The 27,970-nt window shown below is 41.2% G+C and overlaps 3 protein-coding genes across 10 annotated transcripts in view; 2 read left to right on the plus strand and 1 right to left on the minus strand.

Annotated features, from left to right (window-relative positions):
- Positions 1-21,572, minus strand: part of wrn (WRN RecQ like helicase) — a 163,213-nt gene extending 141,641 nt beyond the window's left edge. For 2 of the 6 annotated variants that reach the window (XM_063046793.1, XM_063046788.1), the window contains exons 1-7: positions 21,392-21,572; positions 19,399-19,458; positions 17,613-17,715; positions 16,689-16,804; positions 15,648-15,793; positions 13,499-13,647; positions 7,696-7,845 (exon numbers count right to left, since the gene is read on the minus strand). In XM_063046793.1, the coding sequence (XP_062902863.1) occupies positions 7,696-7,845; positions 13,499-13,647; positions 15,648-15,793; positions 16,689-16,804; positions 17,613-17,678 (627 nt within the window). In that variant the 5' untranslated portion in view covers positions 17,679-17,715; positions 19,399-19,458; positions 21,392-21,572. The remainder of the gene's footprint in view (positions 1-7,695; positions 7,846-13,498; positions 13,648-15,647; positions 15,794-16,688; positions 16,805-17,612; positions 17,716-19,398; positions 19,459-21,391) is intronic. The other 4 variants (XM_063046789.1, XM_063046794.1, XM_063046792.1 and 1 more) reach the window with 4 other exon arrangements.
- A 432-nt stretch (positions 21,573-22,004) lies between these two features.
- On the plus strand, positions 22,005-23,102 carry purg (purine-rich element binding protein G). Its single transcript, XM_063047328.1, has one exon. It carries the CDS (start codon positions 22,005-22,007, stop codon positions 23,100-23,102), a length of 1,098 nt encoding a protein of 365 aa, XP_062903398.1.
- The window catches only part of LOC134345702 (uncharacterized), a 127,348-nt gene continuing 122,346 nt past the window's right edge, over positions 22,969-27,970 (plus strand). For 2 of the 3 annotated variants that reach the window (XM_063046798.1, XM_063046795.1), the window contains exon 1: positions 24,887-24,903. Coding sequence is in view for 1 of the 3 variants with exons in the window: in XM_063046799.1 (XP_062902869.1) it covers positions 24,861-24,903 (43 nt within the window). In the remaining 2 variants the exon portion in view is untranslated. Of the gene's footprint in view, positions 23,109-24,806; positions 24,904-27,970 lie in introns of those variants that run through there. The other variant, XM_063046799.1, reaches the window with a different exon arrangement.

Raw genomic sequence — 27,970 nt, forward strand, 5'->3', positions numbered from 1 at the left:
GAGAGCCAGCAAACCTGAAGGGTCAAATGCCACCTCCTTCTGTCATTATTTTTTTAAAGCACAAGGTTATGGACCAAAACAGGTTGATAAGAGATGGGACAGATCAACTATAACCTAAGTCAGGGGTTCCCAACCTTTTTTTTATACCATGGACCCTACCATTAACCCCATGGACCCCAGGATGGGAACCCCTGATCTAAATGAACAGCAATTAGACTCAGGGGCTAAATCTCTTCCTATTTCTCTTTTCCACTGAGTAGCGTAGAACTGCTTTATCTCATAATTCATTGCTAGACATAATTTGATATTTTAGTTTATGTAGGAGCCATCTATCTACTTTGTCTTTATTGTATTTGACGTTGTGCATTTCTATTATGGGTTACGGTAATTTGTCACAGGGGTTTGGGTGTGGCAGAAGCAAATGAGTATAGTCACATATTCACCCTTTGCTTTTGTTTAGTCAGAGTGGGGAATGGAAATGTTTTGTCGACTGCTAATCTCACTATCGCTACTTTAGTTATTAATCGCTAATTTGGATTGTCTTTGTCCCTCATCTTTGCTTTTTTTTGTAATAAAGGATTGAGTGCACTTTCTTTAACTTGGAACTCAGTTATTTGGAAGTGCGTCACCTAGTGCTAATTCCCTCACTCAGTCTCTCGGTGGTTTTAGTTTGGTTTTCAAATAGCTGTTACATTTTGGCAACAAGAAGTAGTTATACCAAAGGAACACCAGTTTACAGCAAAGGATTGCCTCAGACCTGCTGGCAAAATTGGAATTGCAACACCAAGAAGCTGGCAACAGGAGCGGCTTGCGGTAGGATTATTTATGACCTTATGTTGATTCATGCTGTGCATTTGTGACTTGAACAGTTCTGAACGGTCATCACTGTCTGTCCATTGGAGACCATTGCTCAATCATGTGGTATTTGCCAGAGAGGTCGTCGCCTTGTTTTACTGAAGTGCTGAAATATTCTCCTGGTTGCTGAGATTGGGCTGGTTCAAGCATTGGGGATGTCGGGGCAGTTTGTTTGTTGCCTATGTTTATTGAAAGGTGTATCACCAGTGCGCTTTGTGAAAGTAATATGACTGAATCAAAGCATGGAACTGATATCAGTGACCCTGAAGTCAGGGCTGGCATAAGAGGAATTAAACTTGCTGCCAAAGCTAAATCAAATAGAATTGCAAATCTTCAAAGAGTATAAAACAAATATGAACAAAATTAAAGTTTTAATACCATCATTTATGGAACTTATGAAAAATAATGAAAATGTGCTACAAGTGCAATCTCATTTGGATAATTTGACTAATCTCTGTTAAACTGTTGCTAAGCAACATCAAATACTGATTACTTTCCAAGGGCGAACAAGAAAAATAGAATGAAGGTTTCTTAAGCATTGATAGCTATAGCCATGCATTCAGAAGTGTGAAATAATGGCTGACCCAAGCATTTTACATTGAAGATCATGTTGCTGTAATAAGTGAATATATGCCTTACTTTCCAACAGGCAATGTTTCTCAAATTCCAAGGTATGTTTTAACTACACATATAATAGAGGATTCACAAGATGATGTGAAACTGAGCAGCAGTGTGGCAAATGCCAACACTCAAAGCTCAGTTGCAAGAAGAAAATCTTTGTCAACTATCTCCTGGGCACGATTTAAAACAGAGGCTGATTTAGCTGCATTAAAGGTACATCAACAATTATTGAAGGACAAACATGCTGGAGGAGCAAGTGGAACAGCTCCAGAAAAGGAAGTATGAAGCTAAATTTGCAGGAAGAAATTGCCACACTGGTAGCCAAAGTTAAGGCACTAAAGAATTTAAGTGCAATGTTAAAAGTGCTCCAGCAAAATAGTCCTGTGGTGTGAGTTTCTACATTGAAAAGGCACAAAGAATATCAACCCTCAAGAGGTAGTTCAAGGTGTTTACTCTCAGCCTGCACTATCGAGGCATTCTGAACTTATGCTGCATCCAACAGCTCAAAGTGCTCATGTGGACATTCACTTGCATTTATTAGCATGGAAACACTCTTGGTTCAGACAGTAGAGGTCAAAACAATATAACTGATATTATGAGGAAGCAAAATAAAATATCAACATTATTAGCACAACAACTCCTTTCATCTTTGCCTAAGAGATTCAAATTTACAATGGTGATGCACTGCAGAATTATGCATTCATGAGGGCCTTTGAGAATAATGTTGAAAGCAAGAATGACAGCCATATAGAACTTGTCAAAAGTTGCCAATATGTGGACCCTTGGATGTTAAGGCTAGGGATTAACTACAGAAATATTTTTGTAAAATTGCATCTGCCTACATGCAAAAAGCTCTTTCCTGGGTACCTATCAAATCTGAAAACGAGAAAGCTCTTCAAGACTTGTCTTTATCTTAGAAGTTGTTGCAATAGCATTGAAGTATAGTACATGTGTGAGCTGGACATACCTGCCAGTATGACAATTGTAGTAAAGAAACCACCCTATAAGCTCAGGGATAAATGGAGAACTGTGGTCTGTGACTGCAAGAAAGACAAAACTATAAGACTACTTTCGTTGACATTGTTGATTTTATTGAAAGGCAAGTAAAGATTGCTACAGATCCAGTGTTTGGGAATATACAGGATGCTCCATCACAGTCAATAAGCAAAGGTGTGAACAAAACTAAGTCACAATTTTGTTCTAAAGTTACAGGAAGCAGGGTTGCCACTACTGTGACCACTGTGAGCAGTAAAGCTAAAACCAAACCTAGAACTAATGGAAGGGTTGATTTGTTCTACAAGGGTGAACACACAGTAGATTTGTGCCCTAAGCTGGAGAAGAGGGCTCATAGCGAGAAGACTGCCTTGCTAAAGGAAAATGGTGTCTGCTTTGGCTGTTAGTGTAAAGGACACATCAGCAAAGATTGCAGTTTTAATCATCCCAGCATACTTCATACTTGCTCTAACAACAAGGGGGCAGAATCAAAACAAACTGTGAAAGAACCAGCCACAGAGTAATTAGGATAGTGCCCTGGTATCCAATGGCCTCACAGGGGTTGGCGATCAGGATTGTAAACTTCCCACTGTTCCAGTACAAGTGACGTCTAAGAAGAGCAACAAGACAATGGTTACTTATGCTTTCCTATATCAAGGGAATACAACAGTTTCTGCACGGTAGGCCTCATGAACAACCTCAACCTTGCAGGAAAAAAGACACACATTCTCTTACACACCATGGGTCAAGAGAAGATAATGAGTAGCTACATTGTTTCAGGATTGGAACTGGCTGACTTAGATAGTGAAAACTATTGTGAACTACGTAACATCTATACACAGAAACGTATGCCTGTCCACAAAGGGAACATTCCACGACAGAGGGATCTCCAGGGATGGTCTCACCTGAAACAAGTCCATTTGCTAGAGACTGATTTGGAAATTAAGCTGCTGATAAGGATAAATGTGCCTAAAGTATTAGCACCTTTGCAAGTGACTTGCAGTGTTAATAATGGACCTTATGTGATTAGAACAATGTTGGGTTCGACGGTGAATGGACCACTGAAAGCAGACAACAGTGATCGGAGAGACGATGCAGAGCCAGAGCTGACAGGTAACAGGATCTCAGCTTTGAACTTGGATGAGCTTTGGCAGCAACATTTTAAGGAAGACCCTTGAATGCAGTCAGGATGAACAACCTGGTTTGTCAAGAGACTACCACAAATTCACGGAGCTGGTCGCAAACTCTGCAAAACCGGTGGACTGCCAAAGTTTACCTTTGAGAAAAAGAGGTTAACATGCCAACTAACAGGATGATTGCAGAACAGCGTACTCTAGATCTAAGGTAGAAGTTTAAGAGGGATTTGTCATTTCATAGTGACTACACAGCTTTCATGAAGGGTGTCGTCTGCAAAGATTATGCCAAAAGAGTGACAGTACAGGAACTGGAACTCAGCGATGGGAAAGTCTATTATATTCCATATCATGAAGAATTTGGAGTTGGATCAAGATAGACCTTTGGTGAGAGAGCACTGAGTGTGCGTGCAATGGTACATCCAGTCCGGTAATTTCAAGCTTAAGATCACAATCCAAGGTAGACCACTCACCAGAAGGGGGAATATTCTCCAGTTAGTTCCATCTATCAGCCTTTTAGAAATCTTGAGTCCAATGGTACTAACTGCTAAGAAGATCTTACAGATCTATGTAAGAAAGAGCTTGGCTGGCATGACACTATACCAATATCATTTGCTCGTGTGTGGACAAACTGGCTGGAAGAACTTTGCCAGCTGGAAGATTTCAACATTGTTAGATGTTTGAAGCCCCTGGATTTTGGAGAAGTTACTGCTACGCAGTTACACCACTTTACAGATGCAAGCAAAGTTGGCTATGGAGCAGTAACCTACCTGTTGTTGCACAACACACGTTCTCAGGTGCACAATGCTTTTATTGTGGGAAAATCTAGGGTAGACCCATTGAGGTCAGTTTCCATGCCTCATATGGAGCTCACTGTTGCTAAAATGGCAAGCCATATTAGATTAGATTATGAGGACACGCAGTCCTCTTTTATTGTCATTTAGTAATGCATGCATTAAGAAATGATACAATGTTCCCCCAGAATGATATCACAGAAACACAAGACAAACCAAGACTAAAAAAAACTGACAAAGACCACATAATTATAACATATAGTTACAACAGTGCAAAGCAATGCCGTAATTTGATAAAGAACAGACCATGGGCACGGTAAAAAAAAAGTCTCAAAGTCTCTCAGAAGTTCCATCATCTCACGCAGACGGTAGAAGGAAGAGAAACTCTCTTCCTGCCATGAACTTCCAGCGCCGCAAACTTGCCGATGCAGCACCCTGGAAGCACCCGACCACAGCCGACTCTGGAGTCCGTCCGAAAACTTCGAGCCTCCAACCAGCCCTCTGACACCGAGCACCATCTCTGCCAAGCACTTCGACCTCGGCCCCGGCAACAGGCAATAGGCAAAGCCGAGGATTTGGGGCCTTCCCCTCCGGAGATTCTCGATCGCACAGTAGCAACGGCAGCGAAGCAGGCATTTCAGAAGTTTCTCCAGATGTTCCTCCGTGCTTCTCACGTCTGTCTCCATCAAATCAGGACTGTGCACGGTACCTACTTACAGATACAATATCATTTCGGAGCGGACGCATGCGCTGCGTCGCACCATCTTTTCCTCCTCCTGGTGGACACATCGTGGAGGAAAAAGCTGCACATGCAGCTTCATGACTCAGTATATTGGATTAATTGCATTTCTGTACTGAAGTATAGCAAGACTTAAACTCCCAGCTTTTGAACCTTTGGTACAGAGTTTCAGAAATTCTTAAGGTCTCACAGACATCTCAGTGAAGATATGTAAACATTTCAAGTAAGTTAGTCACATCTCTAGAAGCCAGATGTGGCCTCTAGAGGTTTGAAGGTGGAAACATTCCTGAAGAAGGAAGGGCTTAGCTTGAAAATCCGGATTGTTCTGAAGAACACCTGCTAGATGATCTGGAATTCAAGAGGAATATTACAATGAATGCTGTGCAGACTAAAAAGGTGGATGCAGTAACATGTATAATTCATTACTTCTTGTCTTGGGCCTGTTTGAGAAAGACATTGGCCTGTATCCTCAAGATTTAAGAACCTGCTCTTGTTTCTTATACAGAAGAGGAAGCAATTGAGCATGGCTCTTGCTCAGTCCGACTTGGATGAAGAACAACAAGGATTTTTTTTTGGAGAAGGAGAGATGGAAAGGGACAAAGGTCAGATTGGCCAATATTATTTATCATGGAGGAGCTCAGAAAGACTAAAATAGAGATCACTGGGTTTTTCCAAAGAAAGATTTCCAGATGATTTCTCAAGTTTGCGAAGAAGAGAAAGTGTGAAAAGAAAAAGCCATTATTTTCAAACTCAATCCAGTACTTGAAGATGGTGTCTTGAGATTTGGTGGATGGCTTAGTAGGGCATTAATGATCGAATAATCTAAACATCCTGTTATACTGGCAAAGAATCTCCATATCTCAGTCATCCTTCTGAGGCATATACAACGTGGGACACGTTGTCCATGTTGCGCCAAAAATACTTGATTCACAGCAGTAGTAATGCTAAAAGAAGAATCCTGTCTAAGTGTGTTGTTTGTCGATAACTGCACATAGCTCCAGGGTGCCAGCACACTACAGATCTACCTCAGCACAGGTTCCCTCCACATGAATCTATGTTTATACATGTAGAAGTGGACTACTTTGGACCTTTTGAGATGAAGCGCAGAAGGAGTACTTACCCCAATTACGGAAACGTCAGAAATAGTCAGGAATAACATTAATTTCCTCCCAGGAGACATTGTGCTTATAGTTGATGTCACAGCACCTTGCAACTCATGGATCAATGGGAAGAGTCATTCAAGTCTTTCCAGACAGAAGAGGATTTGTGCAGCAGGTGTGCATTGAAGACGAAGACCAGCTGTCTGGACTGACCCATGAACAAGATCTGTCTTTTACAGAAGGCAGAGGTTTGAGGAACTACAAGCCCTAGAAGCTTCACTCAGTTTGGTTGTTTGACTTCATGACTTTGACTTGTCTTACTGACTTGACAGATCACTCTATACTGGGCTTAGTGATAATAACCTCTGGCCCAGAGGACTGTTACATGACTTGTCTTGAAGAAGAAAGAAGAAGGTGGACATTTACATAAACGTTAAGATGTTTACACTTGAAGATTTAATGTCGCCCATTTTTGTAGTATTGTAGTTGTAATTATTACATCGTAATAATTAGCGGCTGGGATGTCGGAGCCATCAATCTATTTTCTGTCTAACTGCATTGTATTTTGTATTGTGCATTTTTATTTTGCATTACGGTAAGTTGTCGGGGGGGGTGTGGCCGTGGTAGAGGTAAATGAGTATAGTCATGTATTCATCCTTTGCGTTAGTTTAGTCAGAGTGGGGAATGGATAATTTTTGTAAACCGCTAATCTTGCCTTCGCTACGTCAGTTTTGTTAGTTTTTAATTGTTATTTTTCATCATTTGCCTTTACTGGTTTTGTAATAAAGAATCAAATGTACTTTTTTCAACTTGGAACTCAGTTATTTGGAAGCACTTCACACAGTGTGAATCCCTTCACCCAGTCTCTCAGAGGTTTTGGTTTAATTTTCATATGGGGAGTATTTGATGGCTCTGGGCATGTACTTGTAGGAGTTTAGAAGACGGAGAGAGGATCTCATTGGAATATTGAATGTTGAAAGGCCTAGATAGAATGGACATGGACAGGATGTTTCCTATAGTAGGACAGTCTTGGACCAGAGGGCACAGCCTCAGAATACAAGGACATCCCTTCAGAACAGAGATAAGGCAGAATTTCTTTAGCCAGAAGATGGTGAATCTGTGGAATTCATTGTCAGGGATAGTTGTGGAGGAGAAGTCAGTGGTATATTTAAAGCAGACGTTGACAGGTTCTTGGTTAGTAAAGGTATCAAAGACGCATTGAAGAAGGCAGGAGAATAGGTTTGAAGTAATAGATCAGCCATGAAAAAATGGCAGAGCACATTCAATAGGCTGAATGGCCTAACTGTGCTCCTACGTCTTATGGTTTAAAAAGACTTAATTGCTCAATTTCCAATTACTGTAAACTAAATAAAACTAAATATTTGAAATAAAGCTATTATAATGAAATACAAATACAAAATATTACGTTGCAGGGTATTTATAACGAAGCATATACATACGTAGGCATCGACTGCTGCATACTGCTGCTGCTGATTGTTAAGTGGAAATGTATCCCAGTTGCTACAGCGGACAGCTGTATCCTTCCACAGCTGTTTACCACACAGGTGTTTCACCAAACCATTTAGGCTCCACGTCTCTGCACAAGTTAACTGGATTACATTACAGAAAACATGTTTCAGGTCCAAAGCAGAGACCTCACAAACTGTTTCAAAGTAATTTCTACCCAGCTTAGTAACAATAAAAATAGAAAAATAAAATTCAGACACTTCTCAAAAAGAAGACAACCAAAGTTTCTTTAAATGAACTTCATCTTACATCAATAAACAAGGCAACTGTAGACAATCACATTTCAAGTAACTCAGAAACAATTAAAAGTTAACCTAGAAGGGAACTAGATGTATTAAATTTGGCCATCACTGACTACTCAACACTGAAAAGATCCCTTTTTAACTTCACACGCTGTAAATAGGTGTAACGATGGGAACATTTGTATCCAAGTTATAAGTGGGACCAGAGAGTAAAAAACCAAATAACCCAAAGAATTTTCTAAATTGTAATCAAATCCTCAAAGAATGTTTAACTACATAATTATCAGTTAAACTACTTAAGGGTAGAAGAATTGAAGAACCAAGAAGAGAAATAATAGAAAATTTATTAACAGAATTAACTTCTGAAGAAACCCAAACCAGACAGTCTTCACAATTAATATAGTGTAACCAAAATGTAAAGTAGTGTATGTTGACTGCCCAGTAGCAAAACCTAAAATTGGGTAGAGCTAATCCCCCATTTTTAGTTTTCTGAAGATGAACTTTATTTAATCGGGGCATGGGGAGTTTATTCTTCCATAAGTAAGAAGATATAATCAAGTCTAAAGGTCAAAAAAGGATTTAGGAATAAAAGCAACATACATCAAAGTTGCTGGTGAACGCAGCAGGCCAAGCAGCATCTGTAGGAAGAGGTGCAGTCGACGTTTCAGGCCGAGACCCTTCGTCAGGACTAACTGAAGGAAGAGCGAGTAAGGGATTTGAAAGTAGGAGGGGGAGGGGGAGATCCAAAATGATAGGAGAAGACAGGAGGGGGAGGGATAGAGCCGAGAGCTGGATAGGTGATAGGCAAAAGGGGATACGAGAGGATCATGGGACGGGAGGTCCAGGAAGAAAGACAAGGAGGGGGGGGTGACCCAGAGGATGGGCAAGAGGTATATTCAGAGGGACAGAGGGAGAAAAAGGAGAGTGAGAGAAAGAATGTGTGCATAAAACTGAGTAACAGATGGGGTACGAGGGGGAGGTGGGGCCTTAGCGGAAGTTAGAGAAGTCGATGTTCACGCCATCAGGTTGGAGGCTACCCAGACGGAATATAAGGTGTTGTTCCTCCAACCTGAGTGTGGCTTCATCTTTACAGTAGAGGAGGTCGTGGATAGACATGTCAGAATGGGAATGGGATGTGGAATTAAAATGTGTGGCCACTGGGAGATCCTGCTTTCTCTGGCGGACAGAGCGTAGATGTTCAGCAAAGCGGTCTCCCAGTCTGCGTCGGGTCTCGCCAATATATAAAAGGCCACATCGGGAGCACCGGACGCAGTATATCACCCCAGTTGACTCACAGGTGAAGTGATGCCTCACCTGGAAGGACTGTTTGGGGCCCTGAATGGTGGTAAGGGAGGAAGTGTAAGGGCATGTGTAGCACTTGTTCCGCTTACACGGATAAGTGCCAGGAGGGAGATCAGTGGGGAGGGATGGGGGGGACGAATGGACAAGGGAGTTGTGTAGGGAGCGATCCCTGCAGAATGCAGAGAGAGGCGGGGAGGGAAAGATGTGCTTAGTGGTGGGATCCCGTTGGAGGTGGCGGAAGTTACGGAGAATAATATGTTGGACCCGGAGGCTGGTGGGGTGGTAGGTGAGGACCAGGGGAACCCTATTCCTAGTGGGGTGGCGGGAGGATGGAGTGAGAGCAGATGTACGTGAAATGGGGGAGATGCGTTTAAGAGCAGAGTTGATAGTGGAGGAAGGGAAGCCCCTTTCTTTAAAAAAGGAAGACATCTCCCTCGTCCTAGAATGAAAAGCCTCATCCTGAGAGCAGATGCGGCGGAGACGGAGGAATTGCGAGAAGGGGATGGCGTTTTTGCAAGAGACAGGGTGAGAAGAGGAATAGTCCAGATAGCTGTGAGAGTCAGTGGGCTTATAGTAGACATCAGTGGATAAGCTGTCTCCAGAGACAGAGACAGAAAGATCTAGAAAGGGGAGGGAGGTGTCGGAAATGGACCAGGTAAACTTGAGGGCAGGGTGAAAGTTGGAGGCAAAGTTAATAAAGTCAACGAGTTCTGCATGCGTGCAGGAAGCAGCGCCAATGCAGTCGTCGATGTAGCGAAGGAAAAGTGGGGGACAGATACCAGAATAGGCACGGAACATAGATTGTTCCACAAACCCAACAAAAAGGCAGGCATAGCTAGGACCCATACGGGTGCCCATAGCTACACCTTTAGTTTGGAGGAAGTGGGAGGAGCCAAAGGAGAAATTATTAAGAGTAAGGACTAATTCCACTAGACGGAGCAAAGTGGTGGTAGAGGGGAACTGATTAGGTCTGGAATCCAAAAAGCGTAGAGCTTTTAGACCTTCCTGATGGGGAATGGAAGTATATAAGGACTGGACATCCATGGTGAAAATAAAGCGGTGGGGGCCAGGGAACTTAAAATCATCAAAAAGTTTAAGAGCGTGAGAAGTGTCACGAACATAGGTCGGAAGGGATTGAACAAGGGGTGATAAAACAGTGTCGAGGTATGCAGAAATGAGTTCGGTGGGGCAGGAGCAAGCTGAGACAATAGGTCGGCCAGGACAGGCAGGGTTGTGGATCTTGGGTAGGAGGTAGTAACGGGAAGTGCGGGGTGTGGGAACTATAAGGTTGGTAGCAGTGGATGGGAGATCCCCTGAGCGGATAAAGTCGGCTCTGGTCTTCTGCCTGCTCTGGATCTCTTTATTGCTAACTGCCGACGGGACATCAACCGTCTCGACTTCACCACACCTTGTCCCCATTCCAACCTCACTCCTTCGGAACGCTCTGCTCTCCACTCCCTCCGCACTAATCCTAACCTTATTATTAAACCCGCCGATAAGGGGGGGTGCTGTTGTAGTCTAGCGTACTGACCTCTACCTTGCCGAGGCACAGCGACAATTCGCGGATACCTCCTCTTATTTACCCCTCGATCGTGACCCCACTAAGGAGCACCAGGCCATTGTCTCCCACACCATCACCGACTTTATCCGCTCAGGGGATCTCCCAGCCACTGATTGTGACTGCTAATACCTTCAAATTCTTCATAGTTCCTAACTTGTTGAAATAGTGAAAGTTTTCCTTTCATTTGCAGCATCTCCAAACCTGAATGCTTGAAACTAGTGAATTAAACAGTTGTTATTGAATTAAGCAGCGTCTTACTGCGTATTTCTCACCAACTATCAGTGACAAAAATTATTGCTTTTTGAACACAAGTACATACAACTGACGCTATTTAGAAACTTCGCTCTATGCACGGTGCAGCGTCTAACAGCCATGCAAGTGCACACATCAGACGTTAGTTAGAAACTGTTTTGCAACAGCCTCCTACCTAACAATTAAGTGGCATTGTGTGCCAAATGAACAAAGGGAATCTCTCCTATTTTCTTGATTAGTTTTTGCTCTTTAAGACTCGCCCCAAAGAAGCAGCTGCCCCAAGTGACAAATGGCCCCATTAACTGGAATCCACTGTATTGAAGACTGCATCCAACCATCATGTGAATTTATCGTACAGATGACTCTTCACTTCAGAATATCACTGTAATTTCCTCATTTATATCAGGCCTTACCTTATTACTACCAAAGACCTACAAACATCCCCAGTGTTTTCTGCCTCTCCGTACTCGCCTTCCACTCATCAGTCTCCACATTCAACAGATCATCCTATATTATTTACAATACCTCAAATATAATGCTACCACTAGACACATCATTCCCCTCACCTTTCAGCATTCCAAACAATACCCTCAGCGAAGTTGTTTTAGATTTTATCCACTGACCTTTTAATCTCCATCAGTCTTCCACTGCAACCGCAGAGGTGCACCACCTGGCTATTTAAATCCTCCCCATCATCCAGAAACCCAAACATTCCTTCCCAGCAAAACAGCAAACTTACCTGCACTACTTCCACTATACCACCTTCAGTGTCCAAGATGTAGTCTCCTCTAATAATGGGGACACCAAATGTAAGCTATATGACCTCTGACCTAAGCTTTGCAACGTTTGTTTCAGGTTTAGGCTGGTGAAAGTTGAAGACAGACCATACTTAATGCTAATTGTGCCAATCATAAAAACAATGTTTTAACACAAATTATAAGGAACTATCTGAGGAAAATAAGACAGATGAAGATCCATTGATTCAATATTGTCCTCGACTGTTCATTAATTAAATTAGCATACTTGTGATTTGTGAAAGCTTTGGAACTTACAAAAATTAACCATAATAGATGACTGTTAAGAAGTTTGAAGGTTTCCCCAAATCCAGTGTTTGTTAGAAGTTGCTAGAACAGCAATTCCTTTCAACCAGAAAATTAATCATTTCCTTTCTTTGGGAAGATAGGAAAACAAACATTATCATATTTGAAATATTATACTTCCTGTCGTTTTAGTTCACCATTGCAACAGTATGCTGTTCACGTGAATACAGTAGATTCTGGTGAATCGGGGAAGCTGCTCTTTGGGATCACTCTTAAAGAACAAAAACAAATCAAGAAAATAGCCGGGGTTCCCTTTGTCTACTTGGGACAATATGCCACTTAACTGGGGCAAGAGACTGTTGCCAAACATTTTCTAACTGACACCAGTGCAGCCATTAGACATTACACCATGCTTAGAACGAACAGTTTTTAAAATGGTGTCAATCGCGTGTGTTTGTGTTCAAAAAGATGTGACTTTTGTCACTGATAGTTGGTGAGAAATATGCAGTAAGATAATTCAGAAATGTTTTGCTCACTGCAGTTTTAAGCATTCAGACTTGGAAAGGCCAGAAATGGATGAGAGTGAAAATGAAACAATTTCATTAGTTTAACAAATTAGGAACTAGCAGAATTTGAAAGTATTGACAATCATCTTGAATGTTACTTTTGGTCCCAGACACTCAGCTCTCACCTGTGGTTCCAAGTAGCAGTTTGTATGTGACTGCGCCCATAGCCCGGTACACTGCTTCTACAGACAGGTGAGGGTAGCCAGCTAGTCTCATACCCTGGTGAGATAGGGACACTCCTGTCCTAGCATTCCAGTCAGCTCCAGCAGACTGGGCAGAGATCTCGGAGTGAGATCCAACAGCCTGAAAGGCGGTTTTGCAACACTATGTGAAAAGCAAAGGGCTGGACGAAGCTCAGTAGAAGACACGGTCATTCACTGCAACCAGGGAAGACTCTGTTGTGATGGCTGCACCCAGACTTTCCATGTGCAATGGCTTTTCCACTTTAAAAACTCTCTGCACAGGTTTCTTATCATCGGATACAACAGACAACCACCAGTAGTTCTAATTTGTTCTGCATTCAATTTAAACACAATTTGTTGCTCAGTTAAATAGTAGTTTGTCCTTTTTATATCTTTTTAAGTATTTCCATGAATCTTCGGATAATTGGGACAGCCACTTAATTGAACCAAAATGTACTGGTCCTGATGTGTCCCAATTATCTGGGACACATCAGGGACACACTGTATATGCTGAAAATGCTTCAGCCAAATATCTCTCTCACACTCAAAACAATTTATGAATGGAAATGCGAAATAAAGATGTGGTTTTACCTTTTTGTTAGCTAGTTCAGACAATTCCACAAGGCCTTTCATTGTAATGTCATAGTCCTTCATTAGTTTCCAATAATCTCCATGAATTCCAACACCCACTTTTTTAATTGCTTCATCTTCCAGTAATCTTTTGAGTCCACTTGGAAATCCTAAAATACAATTCACTTTACTAGCAAATTAATTCTTTTTGGCATTGTCTATTTTTAACCAAAGAATTGTTTCACTTTTCACTTGTCATTATCCATTCTGACACTTAGCTTCAAAGATGAACATTTAAAAATCCTTCCAAATTCCTTAAACCTATCTGTATCTACCTACTGTTGATGTGCAATAGCATTACCATCATTGAATCCCCATCCTTAACATTCAGTAGATCATCACTGACCAAAATCTCAGTTGGACTAGCCTCATAAATACTCTGGCGGCAAAAACAGGTCAGTGGTTAGATATCTTGTGGACTGCCTCACCTTCTGATATCCCAAATCTTTTCCATTTTCTACAAATCAATTCAGACAAGTGATGCATGCTCTCCATTTGGCTGGATGTCTGCAACTCTAACAACTCATAAGCAGCTTGATGCCACTCAAGACAAACCAGCTCACTCAACTGGCAGACCATCCAACAAACTAAACATTCATTCCCACAATGGCTCAAGTGTGTACCAGCTAAAAATATGAATTATAGTTATTCAACCTGGCTACTCTGACTGCAGTTCCAAAACCTACCACTCAAGGACAAGAACTATGGGTGTAAGGGTGTAACCCACTGCCTGCAGGTTCACTTGTAATTGCAGGCCACCCTGACACAATTCCTTGTCCCTATTTATAAATCCTAGAACTCGTTATTGAATGGCACTGAGTCAATCAGGAGACTAACAATCTCCTTCTCATGGACAATTACAAATTAGTTAAAAAAAAATGCCGGCTTTACTAGCAATATTCAAATCCTGAAAAATAAGTAAAAATCAGATTGCTGTAAACCTTTTATAATGTTCCATTTGGCTTCACATGTACAAGGAAGTTGTTTAGAGTAAACTCACCAAAAAATTAACACCACAATCAACACAATGAATGCAGCATTGGAAAAATGTCTGCTTTCAATATTGAAAAAGTTTTACGTTACTAATATAAAGTTCTTAGCAAGAAAATTTAAGTATAAAAAGTGTTCCAGACTAGAAATTGTCCACTTAGTACTCTTTGATGTTAAAAGTACAAATTAATGTTTAATATCATGCACTTTTATTGCCTATCACACAAGATGAATAGTATAGCTACATATATACATACCGTATAAGCACTTTCTTATACAGTAACAACATACAGCAATTTAATTGCATAAAACTGCTTTATAGCAAACTTATTTTTAAAAAAATCGTGAGCCACATGAGTTAGAAAGGGAATATCTAAAGGTTAGTTCAGAGTAGTTTTAAAGAGGATTCGTTTTTTTTAAAAAATCATTAAAATGAGGTAGGTAGATGGGCTTAGGAAGGGAATTTCTGAGCTTATGGAAATGAAGACAGATATCAACGGTGGTTTACTCTCACAGTAACTGAGAGTTAAGATTAATGGAGAGAGGAGGTACAGTTGGAAAGTAACAGTAACAGAGGGCAAGATTATGAACTGATTTGAACAATAGGATGAAAACATCCAGATCTGGGGCCATTTTGTATTAGTGAGAAAGATGGAAGAGCAAGACCTTGAATGAAAAGGAAGATTTCTACGAATTGATGGTTAAAGAAAATGGAGCATCATAAGACTGCTAAGATGTGTCAGTACAAACTAATACAGTATCAGTGATTTGATCAACAGGCAGAGAACTTATCTTCACCAGGCATCCATGTACTTACAAATTCCAGTACACAGTAGTTCCATGAAGGAAAGAAGGGGATAGTTTATAAGTTCTCTGCCTGTCAACTATTCAATACACAAAAAGCTAGAGGAACCCTTTGTCTGCACTTAGGTGTTGCCTAACACATTGAGTTCCTCCAGCATTTTGTGCTGCTCCAGATCAGTCTTTTGTGTCTCAACTATTCAGTAACTTGCTGACACTACGTGCCTGACATGCATTATTAATTTTGTGAAGTATCAAAATTAGGCAATACACTTATTTCATCTTTAGAAGGAAAAAACTAAAGTTATCAAGTTCTTACCTGACATGGAAGATATGTGGAACAGGTAGCATTTGCTTTCAGAGGCACACAGTTGAACAAGTGCCACTTTTCTCACCTTCCCCTTGACATATGTTGGAGGCCACTCTATGTCAAACCCAATGGCTGATTCACTTGAAACAGAATACCTGAATCAGAAATAATAACACATCATTCAAAAAGATTGGTCACCACTTACTATCAATACAAACTAAAACCTGACAGTTCACACAACCGGAAAGAATATTACTTTACAACCTTTTTAAAACAAAAAATATTACTAAGCATGATGAATATTGATCTGTGCTCCTCTATATTTAATTGCTATTTAGAGAAATGGGAGAGGGGCAAGACGAGCAGAAAAATGAATTTGGCTGAGATGTACAAATCAGTGTCGGAATCTGTGGGAGAAAAATGAATTAGGCTGAGACGTACAAATCAGTGTGGGAATATGATTGGAAACAAATGGGAGAAGAAGCTACTGATAGTGAGATCACTGTGCACCTTGTGGAAAGGACAAAGAATAATGTGTTGGATGTGAAGGTAGGTAGAATGAAAAGTAAGAACTAGACTTTTGTCTATTTTGTATGACGAGAGCTGAATTGACAAAAGTCTGAGAAGTAAAGGTAGTGTAAGAGAGGGCTCCAACAATCACAAAAGGAAGAAAGCCATTTCACTTGATAAAGGAGGACATATTAGATGGACTGGAATAGAAAGACTCATCTTGAAAGAAGACATAGTGAAGATGGGAAAACTTGCAACAAACATGCTGGGAAGTGCCGTAGTCGAGGTAATTGTGGGAGTCCGTAGGGTTATAGTAACTGTCTATGAATAGTTTGCCTCCTGATATCGAGACAGTAATCTGTAAAAAATGTCACTATTTTGCTTGACCAGTGAAAGATAGGTAGCTCAGACCAGTGAACAATCCTTGCTCAACCCTGCCAAAGAATCAATCAAGGCATCAAAGTGTTTTATTGAGTAGTATATACAACTAAAACAACATGCAATTTGATTTTTATTTCGACTCATAATTCAAAAATTTACCTTAAATTTTCTGATAGAAATGAACAATCACTTCCTTCATAACTGTAAATAATAGACCCAGGAAATTTCAAGAAAGGAAGTTTGTCCTCCAAAATATTTTTCTTGATACAAGGAGCCTATAAAATAGCAAAATGTGTGTTTCAAATTGTTACTGATCAAAACTTGCCAGCCACTTCCTCCAAAGAAACCATGTTTCAATCCATTATCCTTATGGGAAGCCTCCCTAATGTGATCCTCTAAACTAAGTTCTATTTCAAGCTTCTGAGTAAGTAAATTGCCAAAAGAGAGAGCAAACTGATTTTAGAGTGCAAATTTTTCTTTTTCCTATGACCAGCAGGTACAATAGCATGCATCAGAGAAAAGGATGTATGGTTCTTCCATTCAGTGGATATATTTCTCCATTTTGATTAAGCCACATTTGTAATAGCGTACAGTTTCAAATGATTCCTTTGAACAATACAAAAGGTAAGGGTTAGTTTTTAATAAATTCATTGGAATAATTAATTTTGGGTAAATGCTTAAGAAGGGAGTTTTTAGACATGAACAATTTCAGAAACTAATAACATCTTGCAAGTGAACACTTACTATTTCTAACACACATTTCTTTTGCTTAGGTTGCATATGTGTTGCAGCAGAATGCTTTTGATATGTTATTCCATTAAAATTAACACAGGGATGAATAAAACTATTAGCAGCAGCAGAATTCAGATCTTATTAACTGTCTCACTACATGTTCTCCACAGATAAACATAATATTACTTCAAAATCCACTTCTGTCTGTTATGGTCAGGAGTTTTATTTCAATAAGAGTACATTTTCATGAAAAATATTGCATATTGATTATTGTGCTCACAAAATCAAGTAATTAATAAGATCTTTCCAAAAAAATGTTGTAACCAAAAACCAAGAAATAAATCGGTGTACCTTCAGTTGCTTACTAGTTTCTTCTGATGCCATCCATTCAGGTAACATACGCTCCTGATCAGTCATCCTTTCACAATCTCGTGCATTTTTTCAAGATCTTCTACTAAGAATAAATATAAAAACAGTAGGTTTTCTAAAATAAAAATGGAAATCTAAGAACTACAGATGCTGAGAACCTGAAAATACAGCAGACAATGCAAATAGTCAAAAAGGTTCAAAGATTTACTTATTATCGAAGTATACAACTTGAAATTCTTCTTCCCTAGGTAGCCATGAAACCAAGAAAGGAAAGGACAGCAGCACAATCATCAAACCACCAAAAGTCACCCCTCCCCACGCGAAAAAATAAAAAATGGAACAGACGCATTGACCTCCAATTCCCTCCTCCTGCATAAAAAAGTGAATAAAACGGAACAGGCCCATCAACCCCAAATCTATTTTGTCATAGAGTACAACAGCACAGAAACAGGCCCCTTGCCCCATCTAGTCCATGCCAACCTGATCTCCTGCTCTGTCCTATCTACCTATACACAGGCCATCTCCCTTCAAAATGCTCTCATCCACATTACCTACCAAACCTCCTAAATATTACATTTGAACCCGTTTACCACTTCTACCGGTACCTTGATCCACACTTGCACCACCCTGAGTGACGTGGTTTTCTCTTAAACTTTTCACCCCAAACCTGTAATGGCTTTTTTTTATTAATTTTTAATTTAGAGACGGTGCAGAACAGACCTTTCTGGCCCTAAGAGCCAACTCTGCCCAGTAACCCACCTATTTAACATGAGCCCAATCACAGGACAACTTACAATGATCAATTAACTTACTAACCAGTACGTCTTTGGATTGTGGGAGGAAATCTATACGGTCACACTGGAAAATCATACAAACTCCTTACAGACGCTGCTGGAATTGAACTCCCAACTCCAGATGATCTGAATTCTATTAACATCACACTAGTTCTAGTCCCATCCAACCTGAGGGGAAAATGTCTGCCTGCGTTCACGCTATCGATAGCTCTCATCATTTTGTATACCTCAATAAGATTTCTCCTCATTCTCCTGTGATCCAGGGAATATGTAGGCTGTTCACTGACCAGGGAATTTGCATCTTAGCCGTCTACGCAAGCCAGGGCAGTAACAATATGGTAAGCAAGCTGTTGCACATGTAGCAAGCTCCACCTCTCCATGCAGCTAATGAATCCAAAGGAACAGCAGAAACCAATACGCCTTGGTCTCAGTGGTGGGGCAGCAGTTTCTAGTCAACACTGAACTCAACATACAATTGCCTTATGGCCTTCAGCTCTGGACTTTTCCTCAGGGTTTACTCCCAAAGCCTTCCCCGTGAGTGGATATAGCTGCAAGGCAGCGGAGGTTTGAGATCAAAACTTCCCTCCTCTTAGCTGAGCTGCCATCCACAGCTGACAAGCCACACTTGCCTCATCAGACACAAATGTAGCCCAGGAGCTGGACTTGGTTTTATTCCAGGGAATAAAGTCCTATAACATATTCAACCTATCCCTATAACTCAGATCCTGGCCACATCTTTGTAACTTTTTTCTGCATTCTTTAAAACTGACTGATCCCTTTCTTGTAGGTGGATGACCAGAACTGTACAACAATACTCTAAATTTAGCCTCACCAGATGCTTGCACAACTTCAACATCACATTCCAATCCTTAGCTCAATACCCTAATTTAAGAAGGCCAATGTGCCAAAAACTCAAACCCACTCTTAATTAATAATTACACAGTCAAGTAAACTTATGGAACGATCTTGCCTACCACATATTTATTAACCACCTCCTCTTCTGACTTCACAGATGAAAAATCCACAATCGATTCCTGTGTGTGTAAAGATTAAATGCTCAATAAATCATAATGAAACAGGCATTTTCATTTTGACCATTTATCTTACAGTAGTTTTGGAAAATGGTTTCAAACTTTATGTCCCATAACAAGTGGACACTGGAAACACTTTCTCCAATACTTTTACATATACATGAAAAAGTGGTTATTTTAGATATGCTCCACTGTTCGAGGCTGATTGAACACACAGTTGTGAATCCACAGAAACAAAGGAACATCTTAACCAAAAAAAAAAATTGGTTTCTCTGTACCTAGCAGTCACATTTATGGGTGCTGTTTCCAAAACAGCTGTCAGTTAATTCACGTGCAGTAGACAAGGCATAAAAGAAAACATCAATCATTAAGAAGTTTGATACCAGGCTAAATTCCTTTCTCCCTTCCAGGTGTGATACACCATGTCATAAATTATCCATATTCTTATGCTTACTACTGAAGTAACATTTATTCATAATCCACTATCTCCCAAGGAAACAAAAGATCAGCACATATTATGTGACACGCTTTAAATTATCCAAATAGCTGAAAGAATTCTGGTCACAGGGAGTTTATTTGTCTTGACAGTTCAGACATTTCCAAGCTTAGAAAGACCACCAAGTCAGTCTTACTTCCCTCTATTCTATTAATCTGTGGCAAAAAAAATGTTTTGTTTCACGTTTATATCATATTATTTCTGAACAAACTTTTCTTTCCAAAAAACCATTATTTTATGTGCAACGTCAATTTTCATGACACTGAGATGCCATACTCGTCAAGAAGTAGTTTGAAACACTTTCACGTGATCAACTGCTGGAAATGAGACCGGTTCAAAATTTTCGAAGTACATGGAACTTTATAAAGAAGTGCAGCAACGAATGACGGCAGACAACTAAAACAGGGTGAAAATTACAATTAACTAAGAACCTTAGGGGGTTCTTCCCCCTCAACTTCCACTAATGCCCCACCTCCCCCTCGTACCCCATCTGTTATTTATTTATTTACACACACACGTTCTTTCTCTTTCTCTCCCTTTTCTCCCTCTGACTATACCCCTTGCCATCCTCTGGGGTTCCCCCCCCCCTTTCCTTCTCCCTGGGCCTCCTGTCCCACTATCCTCTCATATCCCTTTTGCTAATCACCTGTCCAGCTCTTGGCTCCATCCCTCCCCTTCCTGTCTTCTCCTATTATTTTGGATCTCCCCCTCCCCCTCCCCCTCCCCCTCCACTTTCAAATCGCTTACTAGCTCTTCCTTCAGTTAGTCCTGACGAAGGGTCTCAGCCCGAAACGTCGACTGTATCTCTTCCTACAGATGCTGCCTGGCCTGCTGCGTTCACCAGCAACTTTTATGAGTGGAACCTTAGGGGGTCTCAACTTTGGGTTTAAGTTTTACGGCATTTTAACTGAACTGTAGAAATTGCCGTCTTTAACATGAAATGTTGCATGAAAGGCAATTGAATACTGTAAACATAAACAATGTACAGAGTACATTCGAAACTAGAGTTGAGGCTTATGACATTTGTCCCTTAATAATGTATTAAATGCCATTTATTCACGCGAGTGGAGGTGATGGGCCTCAGCTCTGACGTTCCAGCATTGTCTTTTTGTCCCTCGGTGCAGTGTCATGTACGAAAATATATCACTTTTGATTGATTAAAATCCAGTGCACACTGTCACCCTGATGAAGTTGTTGCAACTTCCATTGATGAAGGAAAACAATACTGACACAGTAATTATTTCTGCCAACTAAAGCTTTCTTAAATAAAATGACGGTTGTCTAAAGCGAACAGTCAATAGGATAGTAATGACTGATATTAACTGTACGGTTCAAAGGCAGTAGGAAATTAACTGTACGGTTTAAAGGCAATAGGCAGTTATCTGGATTTTTTTTAAAAAACTAGGTACAGAAACGAATTGTACTATATTGCACAATTACCAGCTAATAGAAAGCACCACGTCCCCTCTCACAGCCCGAAAGCACAACTAGATTTCCCGCCAGAGAGGACCTCCAAACGCGAACCCACCCTTGCTGTCCAGGGCCTTCTGGTGGCGCCACGTTCCGCGACCGCGCATGCAATAGCACCCACCAGCCCGAGTGGTCAGCCACGTGATCAAACCATCCAGGACGCGTTCGATCTCTCAATGCTCGATTAGTACAGTCGCGTCACATCATCTTATCAACAAAACCGCAACGTTTTCGGCGGCTTACGCTGCGTAATTTAGCAGGGGAAAAAATCGGTGTTAATTTTAAGTGGTTTAGAATACACGGAGTAATGTATTTCACCGAGTAACTTGAATTACCATCGCCCGGTTGGGTGCTCGATTGAGCGGCCTACTTCACGGAGTTCCGATCGGAAGGCCGGACGCCGCCTGTCGTCATGGTGACGGGGGCGGGGTCGTTCACCGTCCGCTTCGAGCGCGAGCGTACGTAGCGGCGCGAGCAGCAGCAGTTGGCAGGTGGCGGCGTGAGCGGGTCCGCGCAGGGAGTTTACCCGATTTCAAGAGGGCCCTCAGCCTTCTGAAGGCCGGGAATCTGTCGCCAGGCCTTCATGGCGGACAGAGACAGCGAGGGTGAGAGTGGGGCGCCGGCCGAGGCCACGGTGCTCCAGGACTCTCCGTTACCGCCCGCTGACCCGCTCCCCGAAGGGGAAGAGGAGAACACAGCGGCGGCTAGGGAGGATGAGGAGGCGGCGGATGAGGCCTCGCCTACTGCCGAACCCCCACCGCCGCCGCCGTTGCTACTGCAGACCCAGGAGTTAGCCTCGAAGCGGGTGGACATCCAAAACAAGCGCTTCTACCTGGATGTCAAGCAGAACGCCAAAGGCCGCTTCCTGAAGATTGCCGAGGTGGGCACAGCGGGCCGCAAGAGTCGGCTCACCGTCTCCATGCCGCTGGCGGCCGAGATGCGCGACCGGCTGGGCGACTTCATCGAACACTACGCGCAGCTCGGGCCCGGCGGAGGAGGAATTGGCGACGCCAGTTCCCGCAGGCCTCCGCCGCCGCACCACCATCAACCCCTCCACCCGCCGGTCCAAGCCCAGCCACAAGCTCGGGCCCAGCTGGCTCCAGGGGAGGTGCCGCCGCAGCGGGTTCTGAAAAGCGAGTACCTAGTGCGGGAAAACCGCAAGTATTACCTGGACTTGAAGGAAAACCAGCGCGGCCGGTTCTTGCGCATCCGCCAGACCATGAGCCGAGGCCCGGGTTGGGGCTACTCGGGACAGGGACAGACCATCGCCCTCCCTGCTCAAGGCCTTATCGAGTTCAGGGACGCTTTGGCCCGGTTGATCGAGGATTTTGGCGTTGGCGGTGGGCCAGGCCCGGGAGGTGGAAGCGGCGAGCTGGGCGACGGTACCATAGCCCTTGTGCCGCCGGAGTTGCCCGAAGGCACCTCTGTGCCCGTCGACAACAAGAGGTTCTTTTTTGATGTCGGCTCCAATCGCTACGGGGTGTTTCTGAGGGTGAGCGAAGTCAAGCCGGCTTACCGCCACTCCATCACCGTACCTAGCAAAGCCTGGGCCCGTTTCGGCGATAACTTCATCCGGTATGCCGAGGAGATGAGGGCAATCCAGGAGAAGCGGAGGGACAGGAGAGCCGAGCTGTCCAGGGAGACGGTGGCGAACAGTGAAGAGGAAGAAGAGGAAGACTGACATCCAGTACTTAAACTTTTGCTATCATTTCTGCTTTATCGATATAACTCTGAAATCACTTATAATGCCCCTATCCTACTACTTTTGTTCCTTGCCCGATTGCCATCCCAATCATTTTCCCCTCCCGTAACTGCCATCCTGCTAGCTTCGCTCGCTGGATCGCGTGTTATCCCTTCGGCCAAATTGCTGTCCTTTTTCCCTTTTCTGTAGTATTTATTCCAATTAACACTGTCCTGTCATCATCCTGGCTGCCACTCTATTTGCCTTTTGCTTCTGTTGCGAATCCCTACTCATCACCAGCTCTCCTGGATTGCTGTTCTCCCATCACCTTTTCTCTTACCCTTTTTACTACCTTCCCCCTTCTATTCCATAGCAGTCACCATCCCTTCTCTATTTGCCTATCTTTTAAGCCCCTCGTCATCTCTCGGAGCCATGTATGATCATTGCTCTCCACACATTTTTAGCCTTGGGTACTGAGACCTAACACCCATAAACTCCACTCACACCCTTCACCAGTATTCTCTTTAACCCGCTGTAACATTTTTTCATCCATACTGTTTGTTAGTTTCGGGTTTGGCATGAGTTTCCCTGTCAACTTTCAGTCAGTTACCTTGCAGCTAAAGTTTTGTATTCAGATTACTCCCCTGACCCTTTCCCAGTTCTCATTCACTTTAACTATTTATTGTTGGTTGTATTAGCTATGCCTCCTGCACCCCTGACTTTCACTAATGCTTGCTTATCAATTTCTAATCCCAGTCATCGTCAAACTCTTCTTCCCATCGATTGCCATCCAGCCACACCAATCCATTACTTAATTGCCTTTTTTCATCCTCCATCGTTATGCAATCACATTTTCATCTGACTCCTTGATCTCATGCCCCAACCACCTGACCTATCCCAATGTTAATATCTTAGCAGTGGCATCACCTAAACTGTGGAGTGTCATGCCTCCCCTGCTGTTCCATTTGTAGTTTCCCGTTGCTTTTTCCTATTGATAGTCATCACCATTCTCACCCTCAACACCATTCAGCTTACTACTTCCTCCTGTGTGTTGGTTCAGTATGTTCTCATTCCCACCTCTTCATTCTCTTCCTTCTCAGGCCACCCTCTTTCTCCTCCCCCCCCCCCCCAAAATTTTGGTATGGAACCTTTTCCCCAAAGTCATACTTCACCCAGTCTGGTACTCTTCCTCCTTATCTGTTCACTATCTCCCATCCATGTCCTTTTGTATTACCCTCAACCTCACTACTTTATTTCCACGCATCCTCATCTGCCTCAGCATCCTTATCTCTTACCCAGCTGCTCCATCTTTATCTACTCCACCTTCCCTCTCCCTATCCTATGTTATAAAAGCAACCTTGCAACACTCATCTCTACTTTTCATCTCACCATATAACTTCTTTCCTTTCTTTCTGTCAGTAATCTCACTCAAGTCCTTGACACCTGTCTTCATCCTCTTATCATACCTCTCCTTCATCCTTCCTCTGCTGAAATGCTTGTGCAATGTAAAAGAAATGTTTTTACCAATTTTATTTTTATTATTCTGTCCCTCGAGGAAACAAAATACTTTAAATGGACTCAATTTAGGTTTTCATAAAGGAGTTCATTTTCTCTGGTTGTCATTTGCATTTTGAAAACACGCCATCTGAATTTTTGGAAATATTAATTTTACAAATAAGCATTGAGTTACTTTATCTTTTTCAGTACAACCTACCAACAGAAATAAGACTGACTTCTCGTTAAAACCTTCACGGAAAAATGTGCATCTACTCTCTACGTGAACAGTTACAGCCTGCCTGCTGTAAGTAAAGTTGTACCAACTTATTTCACTTGATTCACAGCAAATGAGCCTCAGGCCCATTGTCTTACTGAAAGAATCAAGCTTTTGTACAGCTTTTAAGCTATCAAAATCTGTGGTTGTCGTATAATATGGCAACATAATATTCACATCAGCACAAAATGTGATCTACATTTTGCATGTCTATCTATGTTTGTGATCTTCAGTTTACAAAATTTGAACAGTAGTTTCTGAAATATTTAATACTGGTTAGTACAATGTGCACAGAATCCAGTACACATCCACCTCACCTTAAACCCCTCCTCCCCAGAACCTTTCCCCTATTGGTAAAGTAATAGGGTTCTTAAGTACGCAATAATTCCCTAAAAGCTCAGTTTGGTTTATTTATTGCACATTGACTAATTTATAACTGACAAAAAGTGCAATATAAATACTTTATTCCATACATACCGATTAACCATGGGAAATAAACCACAGACTGGTGTGCCAAAGGCTTGCCCCAGACATGATTGAGTTGTCTGGAATATAAGGATGCATACAATTTTTCTTCCTTTTTGTTAGGACACGGTTGTGGGTAGAGAGAGTCATCGCTGACACATATAACTGTGATAGGTATTTGGTAGCCTTTAGTATGTTTGCACTTTAAAGAATAGCTATTGGGTGCTATGCTATTTTCCCTATATCAACTGGAGACAACCATTGATTAGTTGTTTAGGTTTGCGCCTAGGCAGCCACTTCAGTGCAGTGCTGTCACTTATAGAAACAAAATGACAAATTTTACCAATTGCACCACAAGGGCACATAGATGAAGAACCAAAAGCATCAATACCACCAATGGATTTGTCATAAGTATGGAATCACTATGCTGCTACCTTTTTAACGATGTGAGTCATGAATTAAGAGCTGCACCTGCAATAGTGGGTGCACAAGATTAATCCTTGGCATTGACAAGTAGAAGTTACCAGCATATCTAGAAATTTTTGCTTATTGGATACACATTAATACCCCAGACAAGGTATTCAATAGTGTTATGACAGCTTTTTTGCACTGTGACCTATTAACAAAGGCACATTATGTAACTTTATAACATCAGTCCAAATTATTTGCAGCCTAATATATTTGCAATATTCCATTGCCGTCTTTAAATAACTAAATGTATTATAAGAGATTAATAGTAGAGTATTAACCTGCAAATATGCCCTCATATAGCAGCTAAAGCCCTTAAGTTCTTGCAACTCAATCTTTGCATATGACAATCGCAAGGTAACAGAGTAAAATGTGACTATTCTAAATTGTCACTTAAATGCATAAAATGCCAATCCAAATAATTTTGTTTTAAAAGTTATAGCTGTATTCTACATTTTCTATAGCAGTGGCAGTAAAGTTAGTTTGCATAGAATGTCACCCTTCGATTTCTTTCACAAAGTGGTCATTTAACTGGTGTTATAAAGTTATACAGGTTTTTTTTTGTTCTGGGAACAGTGGAGGAGCTCTCCCTGAGGGAAGTATTTAGCACTTCTCTCTCAAGTTTAGTACTTAATCTGTTAGTGTTTTGAGAATTTTCCTATAGCTTTCTCAAAACGAATTGCTTGAGAATGTGTGATATATTCATTACCATGTCACTTGAATTTAGTGTATCTCGATGTTAAAGAAATTGTAACTATTTATAACCCTACAATCATGCCACAGTGTAGCACTGATTGAAATACAAAGTGCTATCATTGTGTTTGTCAGATAGTATATTGCACATGGGCACTGAACATAGCAGAGAAATGCATGTTTGAGCCTTTAATTGTCCTGTTTCTGCTGCAATCAACTCAGAGCTATCCAAATGAAAAGATTTGTTTTATAGTGTACTTAGTTTATATAAAGGTTCCTTTATAATGGAAGTAATTCTAGTGGTTGCAATATAATCTTAAGTGTAAGAATAGACAAGAAATTCCTATGAACCATTTTTACTGTAGATAATTAACAATATTAGTAAAAGTTCCTTTGGGGAATTAAGTTGCTATTTAATACTAGTAATAATTAGCTGGGTACAATGGGTCATAAATAAAATATTTTGATAGAACTTGCCAAACATCAGTCAGACAATATATTACCACCAACAGTGCAGTAATTATTATTATATTATTTGTGGTAGCAGTTATATAACAAAATAACATTTGCATTATCTTCCACATCTTATTGTTACTTTAATTTATGCTCAGTATGATAAGCAGACCGATAATCATTCATTAATATATTTTATTTTTCTCTGGTATACTATTTTGTTAATGTGATAGGAATTTTTAGGCTGTGGATTGTTTCATATCTTTCGTTATTACTCTAAGTATTTTTTAATCTCATATTTTGCTTTTAATTTAGGCCATGTAGCACTAATTGGGCTGTTTCACTTAATATAAAGCAGTTAAAGTTTGAAAGAATCCCAGTATCAACTAAATCATACAGGAAGTTAGGATACACTTGGTTTCCTGGCCTGTGTGTGAAGTTATCTGAAACTGGTAAAATGAAAGTTCCTTTTGCATTCAATTAATTTGAGTGTACAGCTACCTAGTTGTAATTTAGAAATGTGGAAGTTTTTGTTCAAAGATAAATGTGTTTGCTATCAGTAACCTGTAAGACTAATTCAGTTTTTTTTCTGCGGATGCTCCTTGGTGATAAGAGTATTCCCAGCATTCTCATTTAATTCAGATTTCTTGAAATTATTCTGTTCTGCCATGCACAGTTCCAATATCTTGTTACTTGTCTGTTCTAAGCTATAACTTTTAAGCATTCATTTTCCATTCTTCAACACCAGTAAAATCAGCTTGAGTTACTTGGACAGTGGTATCCACAGATAATTCACTTTGCTCTCTCCAGTCTTCCCCATCTCTGCACTTTAAAATATGCCAGTTTTCTCAGCACTGCAGTTCATTCTTAAAAGATGTTAACCTCCTTTAGATGTTTCATGAGCTAATAAGTTTTCTGATTTTTGTTTCTTATTTCATTTTTCCAGCATCTGCAGTTTCTTGCTTTACAAATCTGAAGCAGTTAAGGTCAGAAAATGAAACATTAATGCTTTCTTTCT

Source organism: Mobula hypostoma, chromosome 4 (assembly GCF_963921235.1).
Source record: "Mobula hypostoma chromosome 4, sMobHyp1.1, whole genome shotgun sequence".
NCBI classification, from domain to species: Eukaryota; Metazoa; Chordata; class Chondrichthyes; order Myliobatiformes; family Myliobatidae; genus Mobula; species Mobula hypostoma.

Bases quoted from the DNA above. Each gene is read 5' to 3' on its own strand.
- purg (XM_063047328.1), top strand. From the start codon at position 22,005: ATGGCGGACAGAGACAGCGAGGGTGAGAGTGGGGCGCCGGCCGAGGCC.